At 41.6% G+C, this 7,721-nt stretch overlaps 1 protein-coding gene and 1 long non-coding RNA gene across 3 annotated transcripts; one reads left to right on the top strand and one right to left on the bottom strand.

Annotated features, from left to right (window-relative positions):
• Positions 1 to 42: 42 nt before the first annotated feature.
• LOC118511328 lies at positions 43 to 565 on the top strand. Its single transcript, XR_004906142.1, has 2 exons — positions 43 to 195; positions 385 to 565. It is a non-coding gene; the product is annotated as an uncharacterized LOC118511328 (long non-coding RNA).
• LOC118511275 (glutathione synthetase-like) lies at positions 126 to 7,719 on the bottom strand. Of its 2 annotated transcripts, none has more exons than XM_036054171.1 (6): positions 7,149 to 7,719; positions 6,848 to 7,060; positions 5,647 to 5,819; positions 1,482 to 1,524; positions 641 to 1,416; positions 126 to 541 (listed from the first exon to the last, which is right to left on the bottom strand). In XM_036054171.1, exons 1-6 carry the CDS (start codon positions 7,299 to 7,301, stop codon positions 415 to 417), a joined length of 1,485 nt encoding a protein of 494 aa, XP_035910064.1. In that variant the 5' UTR covers positions 7,302 to 7,719; the 3' UTR covers positions 126 to 414. The 2 variants fall into 2 exon arrangements, with proteins under 2 accessions (XP_035910064.1, XP_035910073.1); XM_036054180.1 differs by lacking the exon at positions 5,647 to 5,819 and adding an exon at positions 2,813 to 2,940.
• Positions 7,720 to 7,721: the final 2 nt, after the last annotated feature.

The raw sequence follows: 7,721 nt of genomic DNA, 5'->3' as shown, positions 1-7,721 counted from the left end.
TCATTTTGACATTCCAACGCGCCAACAAGCGTCACAAGTTTGGCTCTCCGGAGAAAAAGAACCGGTGAAATGTAATTGCGAATGTGAAATGTGAACTGGTAATTGATAGAATACATTTACACTAATATGTTACTAAAGTTTTTCGTGATTTATTACCTCTGAGAGGGGGAAAAATAACAATCTGTGTAATGCTGGGTAAATATGATTCACTCTGACGCGTAGATGCAATTTATCATCGCGGCAATTCCGCCGATGCGGATAGTGGAGCAATGAATCAATGATAGTCGTCACCACTCTACCCGTTCTGTCTTTCTCTATTCCTATCCTTTTCTCTCGTTCTACACGCTCTCTATCTCCCTATCTAACTATTAATTGCACCGCCAGTGGATTGAAAAAATGCGTTCGTGGAGTGTCTTAATCGATGAGGTACGGGCTGTCCAGCGCTCCAGAACCGGCCGCAACTCCACCCTCGTTCGATGAGGACAGCTTCGTACGCAGCATATGCCCTACCTGTTTGTTGTACAGCACGTTGTCCTTTGAGCTGTTATTTTTAATAAAAAAAAAACGGAAAAAGTATTTTAAAAAAAGTTTAATGTCTACCTTACACTTGAGAAGCCGATAAATAATCGGCTGGACCTACCCAATGATGGTGCCGAAAATGCCCAACTCCGAAACAAGCTGCACCAACGGTGGCGGTGACGGTCCATTCGGGCGTACCATGTAACCCGTCGACAGCGGTGGAAAGATGCGCTCCATCAAAATCCAGGCCGAGCGTTCCTCATTACTCATCGCCTTCAGTGCGGCCGGTATGTCCTCACCGTACACATTGTTACCACCGCCCTCACGCTGCGGTTTCAGCACGAAGCGTTCTGGATCGGACAGTGCAAGTGCCATCGCTTCATCACCACCCTCGTCCTGATCGAGCGAATACAGCCCAGTAAAGATGTCGCGAATCGCCTCAATCTTCGTTTCGTCACCGACAAACCGGCGCAACACCTCCGGCTTGGCCAGCGCCTGCTGCACCTTCTTCGTACCGGCCAGATGGTACTGTATCGAGGGACACTTGATCGCGACCGACCGTTCGATCAGCAGCCGGGCATCCCACTCAGCCTGCCCATAGTAATGGCCCGGTTCATACCCGGCCCGGAAGTATACAACGCTCGCTTCGGTACCATCGATTAGAAGCTCCTTGCCGGCGCCAAGCTTTCCCGTTTTACTAATCTGCGTTAGCGTTCGGCGTATAACGGCCACATGCGGGTACGCCTTGCGGATGTAAAACTCGTGGAACCGCTGATCGCAGATGTTGTACGTGACGTCCTCCACGACGAACAAAATGGCTGCCGACGAGCGGGCCTGTAACTTCCAGGCCTCAACCATCGCATCGCACAAACCGGACAGTGCATTGTTTTCCGGTAGCTAAAACCGAATGCGTTATGTTAGATACACATCAAAATAGAACGAATGGACCAGTTTATACATACATTTACCAGCTTATCCTGATGCCCAAGCTCCGTCAGAACATAGCTATGTCGAGAGGAACGTTCACATAATACGCGCAAAGCGTAAAATATATGCATCCGGAGTAAAGAGGAAAACAATTACATAATTAGTCACTTGCTAATATAAAAAGTTTAAACATCTGGGTTTTTTTGTTTTACAAAACTGTAGAGACACGGATCCTCTAACTTAAGGTGTGATATTTATTTAAACACTCTAATACAAAACAAAATATATACACACGGTACATGCTAGGAAGCTACAATTGTAGTAGAATGGATGTGTGGATAGTAACACTAATAAAATAGTTATTCACAGTTTAGTACAGTAATTAAACACTAAGCTACGGTTATTGAAAAGTGCAGTTTTCAATCGACAGCTTTGAGTATAAGTTCAGAACAGAAAGAATAAGAGATAGAGAGAGAGAGAGAGAGAGAGAGAGAGAGAGAGAAGAGAAAATAAAATAATGAAGAACTTGTTAACTGCTACTACTACTACTTCTGTCCCAAGACTTACTATGGCTAACATTCGGTTTGATTTAGTTACTAAACGCTCCGTGTGCCAATCAGAGTAGATGGCAAATATGCAACAATTGTTCAAGAGAATTTTCCCTTCCGCAAGAAAAACACTCTTGAAATAAAGTCTATCCAGTCACACCCAATTCTTTCAAATTTTTTTTTTTTTTGTATTATCGTCCACAATTGCATAATTTTAAAGCTCAGGAAAACAGTATGTTAGAAAAATGTAAAATATAAAGCGAAAAATAACAAAGCAAAGAAACGAGATGGTTTTTGGTTAAATCACAGTAAAGCTATTGCTACGTGTGTGAGTGTTTGCCTCCCATGTTATGTTTGGGAATTGAGTGTACGCGCCTGGTAGAATGCAATTTATTAACCTGTTTAACTCATAAACAAAAATTATTGCATACTTCTAGGCGATGAAATATTGAGTGCACAATAAAGCAGCAATTGAGCTGAGCAGAGTTACGGCAAGCTTCACAGAGATCGTTATTGATTGTGCCAAAGGTAAATGCATGTGCATAGACAGTCACTAGTTAAAAACAACCTCTGCCAAACGAAAATATTCTAACATCTAATGGAAAAAAGGGGTGTTAGAGGATCGTGCATGCAAAAACTGTTACCACACAACAAGCCACTCTGTACAATCAACTATAAAGAAGAAACACAAAGAGACAGGGGGAGAATGAGTAAAGGTAAAAAAGCACATAAACGAAACCCCACACAAGATGAAAAAAATTTAAAACAAAAAACGATGTGTGTGTGTGTGTGTTTGTGTTGGTTTAAAATAAATGTACCTATGCATCGGTGTCATAATGGTCGAAATACCGCCGAAGCTGGAGGCGATCGTGTTTATCTCCACCTGCTTGATGGCATCCGAAAAGTTGGGCAAATAATCTGACCGCAGTAGTGCGAGCGTTACGGTCTGAAAAAAGGGAGTTAAAAAAAGAAGGGACGAATTTTGTGTGTGTTTGTGTGTTTTGTTTTTGCTTTTTTTTTTGTTGTTGTTGCTAGAACCCTAATCTTCGCACTAGGAGAAGAATTAATTTTCTTTTAAAGAATTAATATTTCCAAAGATCAAAACAACGGTTCACCACGTGCCTGAGACACAGTAACGCTTGGTAACGCTTGACTTGTTTTCTTTTTTTGCCTGACTTTCTTTTAAGTTAAGCTGCACTTTGCAAAAACAGCATCGAATTTCGGTTCGGGCGCGTTCCTCGAGCAAATAGCCAAAAAGGTGTAAACGATTCTAAAATAATAGTTAAAAACCATAATTGTGTTTTCTAGAAGGAGATTTAAGGGACTGGGGCAAATGTATCGTTACATATCGGTACAAATCGTTTTGTGAGGCCCAAGCTATCCGGCTTGCTGGTAGATGTATGCAATTAATTGTTTTTGTGACGAACACCAGAACGAGATGCATTTACAAAGATTAGAACAGAAAACGAACGAACCAACCAATAGACGCGATTCAAACTTGCATTGCATTAAAAATACTTGAGAGATCGGTTAAGACTGGATAGAACGAATTTCACAATTCTTCAGGAATATTAATACCTTACAGAGGAGCTTCTTTAATTCAACTGGGGGGGGGGGGGGGGAGGGGCGGATGGCGGTTGTGGGTATATTTAACCAAAAATAAACTAAGGACGCTTTCTTGACGCAACCAAACGAATATATTGCAATAGGTACTGGTCATGCACAAAACTAAGGGCATTCGACAAAATTAGAAAGATCACGAGCAAAAGAGAATTAAGGATAAAAAATAGAAAAATTGCCAAGCAGTTGCAAACAAATGCTAATGTGGTAGGTAATACTCGCACGATAACGATCGTTATATGTACAAGGCGTTTGAGGTGCGCCTGGATGACTATTATTCATTGTTTGTTGCTAAAATTCAATAGGTTTGTGCTTAGAAGAAATCGTATCAAATCAAAGTTCTATGCACTATGGCTTTAGAAAACCAATAAAAGTTATTGATTACACTAATGGTAACTCTTGGGACGTTTCTGTTAAGACCTATGTTATGTTAATGACCAAACCCAAACTAGAATGCGCGGACTAATTTAGCGATGTCGGCAGAAATCTAAGTACAACACTTTAATCCTACCCGACACAATAGCTATAAAGTATCCGGACGCTTCTGACTACTCTAAACTCCATTCGTTCTCGCGTTCCAGATCGTAATCCGATGTACTTTAGAGTACGTGCCAGGGATGAATCTGACAGCGGAGAACAAAGGAAATTTGGAGGATGTCATAGGTCATCAAGTATTCGTAGCTATCTAGGCTGGCTAGAGGGTGGCTTTACACGTACGCACATCACGACAACAATGAACATTGAGCAATTATATCGTTCATCAAATCACAATTTCTGTTGTCAAAGAAGCGATTCATATTTAGACATTTGATATTATTTAGAAGAGTTAATATAGTTAGTTTTTAAGCCTATGCTATTTCACATCGATAGTTTTTTTTTTCTAAGTCTAATGAATTTGTCATTTATGTATTAGATATTGAACTTAATTCGTAGCATTTTTCAGCAGAGCAAGGAGAAACATTCTAAATGTGTGAACATAAAATTTAACACTAGCCCAACTATAAGATCAATCGATCCGATTCACATTCCTTCGACTCACACCACGAATGGTGTTTATTATCCGCCCTACTATTTATTGAGATCTGCTTCGACACGAATAAAGCGTCGTAGCAGTCATGTGCAAAACGGAATGATTTTTCAACGCTACAAAGCAGCGCTCAAGATTTGAAAAATGAGTTAAGTGGAAAAGGTTTATCGAAAGAGAAGCTTCCACTGAATTGTTGGAAACATAGCTTAAGCTTAAGCAATATCTCGTTATCGTGTCCTCTCGACTCCGGAACGACCTCTCGGAGGTTGGACTGACTATTCGACTTTAGTTACAATTATGTAATGGAAAGTAGGAGCTTAGATCTTTTGCGAATTTAGAACCAAAAGAAAAATAAGAACGAAAATACGCCACGAATTAAATTCACATTCTAATACATGTCTACCACCAATCCGAATCAAAGCAAGATGATACCCATACCCGGTGGACGGAAGCGAGAATAGTACGCACAGCAGGAAAAGCATTGAAACGCACCAGTAAAAAACAGCAAATAGATCAGATATTGATTTTGAGCGTACAGTGTAAGCAAGTTTTTGCAATAAATAGCAATAAATATGCTATCGAACCTTCTGATACAAAAGTATGTTCAACGAATCAATAAAAAAAACAGTACACTGATGGATGGCAATTATGATCGGAAAGGTAACGCGATTTTAATAAACGTCTGCCAACAAACAAAACCACTGTCAAATCAACCAACTATCTTAGCACACTCGTCAAACGCAAAACAAAAAAAAGTCAAATAAAAGTTGCTTAATGGTGGTGAGTAACAATAACGGCGTATCATAGTAGTTAAAACCAAGCAAACGACCACATCCAGATGCCAGTAGAAAGAAAAAATACGGTGACAGACAACAATGTACAGGAAAAAATAAAGAGAAACATGTTGGTACTTTAAAGGGAGTGGGGCGTTATTAGAGATGAGACAAAAAGGAAGGAAAGAGCAAACGCAAAGTAGAGTAAGAGTAAGATGGTTGGTGTAAAAACCTTTGCAGATATTTGCTTGAGGGCCCGAGATGACCGAAACCCGACGCGATCGTGTTGATTTCCACCTGCTTCCAGCAGCAGTAAGCGTTAAAGGCGCGCGTCCGTCCGCTACATTCGTCGTCGCACCTCGTCTCCAGCATCAAATCCGACCGCAGCAGCCCCAAACTGATGGGCTGTAGGATCGCGAAACGGACGTGCAACGTTGGCCAGGACGGTAGTGTGTCAGAACGTTTTGTGCATCCCCGGGTAAATGTGTGTATCGAAAAATTAGTCAACACAAAGTGATGAAAAGCTTTGGGCCGTTCCACGTCTGCGTTTAATTTGTTTTTTTTTTCTCTCCCTAATATTGCATTGAATCCAGTTAGTCTGCTTGTACAGCCTTTCTACTTTTTTTAGTTTGTGTTTATGCTAAACATACCGTACACAGTCATCCTTTTGTGTTACGTGTGATTCGCTCAAAGAAACCAGAGGATAGATAATTACTGTCTTTCCACCTTCTAGAAAGCGATTGTTATGCATAGATTTGAGTTATATTATTATCGCGATTGTTATGCATAGATAGTTTATATCGCCAAACACTACGAAAAGCTATACCAAGAGAAATCCATCATCTATACACAAATTTACAAAAATCAGCAGAAAGGAAAACTTCATTAGGATATTTAAAGTTATCCCCTATTAAAACCACATGTTAGATTAAATATATGAAAAAATTGCTGGTTTGCTACCAGTACAAACAAAACCAGCGTTTAGAAATGTAAACATTTGCCGTGTACCTTCAATTAGCACCTCTACACAGTCAGAGAAAAAAATACCATAAAAATAGCTACAAATATGCAACACATCACGGACAGCGGTGAATTCAGTCCATATTGGATTCATTGGACAAAACCTCCGTGTTGTCGCCCCTAAACGCTTTGAGCCATCCAGAACTATATATCTAAGAGATTCAGCAGTCTGTGCCGTTCACACAAAAAAAATCTTCAACGAATTGACTAAATTAACCCAAACCCCACCTATAAGCATCAGACTATGCTACAAACCGCTTTCATTTATCGCTCTTCGTATCTGCTGTGCTAAACGTCCCTGATCGTCGCGTATGCTAAAAGTTACGGTAGACGCCTGCTACTAACGTACTTCTGCTTACGGGTTTGTGCCGGCCGCCTAATGCCTTAAAGACTACGTACAGCTACTCGCTTACCTGAGCAATACCCTCGTCCAATACCGTCCGGTAGATGGTGATCAGTGAGCGGGTGAACTCATCCACCTTCTCGGTTGAGCTGAGCGTCGTCAGCAGAAACTGGCTATCGTGAGCAACGGAATGAATCAGCTCGTTTAGCAGCGGTTGCAGTTCCACCGCCTTCTGGAACTCTTTCCGGGGAAAGGAGGATGGTGTCAGTATGAACGGAGCAAACTAAAAACAAAAGCCAACATAAATGTAGTTTAGCCAAACCAATGGTGTCCGTTGATTATGTAACAGGAACGATGAAGTATCGCTTTACCAGCAACGCATCCTGATCGAAGTTTTGCTTGGAACGCATCGCTGCCCCGTGCATGATCGCCCAATCCTTCGCCTTCTCCACCACGTCCAGCAGCTGGGGTTCGTCCAACGGCAGTGAGATGCACGATTGTAGCATTTTCGTCGTGGCACACATTTTGATGCGGTTGTGCTAAACTATGGGCCGTGCTAGCAATTAACGGTTATAGGAAATCCACGTAAAACTCCGTGTGTACGGGCTGGAGCGCTTCTCATACGACTGTCCGCTGCACAATACAACGATTCGCTCGTATCATCCGACAAGGGTGCTAATCGCGTTTGCCTCTTTTTCTAATTGTTGTGCACGGAGAAAAAAAACACACACACTTTGTTCCGGGGCTGATAAGATAAACGAGCCGCCACTGATTGCGTGAAGCTGGTAAAGTGGGCTGGTTAAGGTGAATTGTTGTTTTTTTTTTGCGCTGGAACGATGTACCGCCTCTTAGAACAACTGTCAAACGAAAACGCAACGCTCAGCGCCAAACGTCAACAAACCAAACAAAAATACTCAAGTGCTATAGCGCCGTCGCCGCGATCG

The sequence above is a fragment of the Anopheles stephensi genome, chromosome X (assembly GCF_013141755.1).
Source record: "Anopheles stephensi strain Indian chromosome X, UCI_ANSTEP_V1.0, whole genome shotgun sequence".
In the NCBI taxonomy this organism is placed as follows: Eukaryota; Metazoa; Arthropoda; class Insecta; order Diptera; family Culicidae; genus Anopheles; species Anopheles stephensi.
Note: the sequence above shows the minus strand (reverse complement) of the source record. Positions and strands in the feature narration are given on the sequence as shown.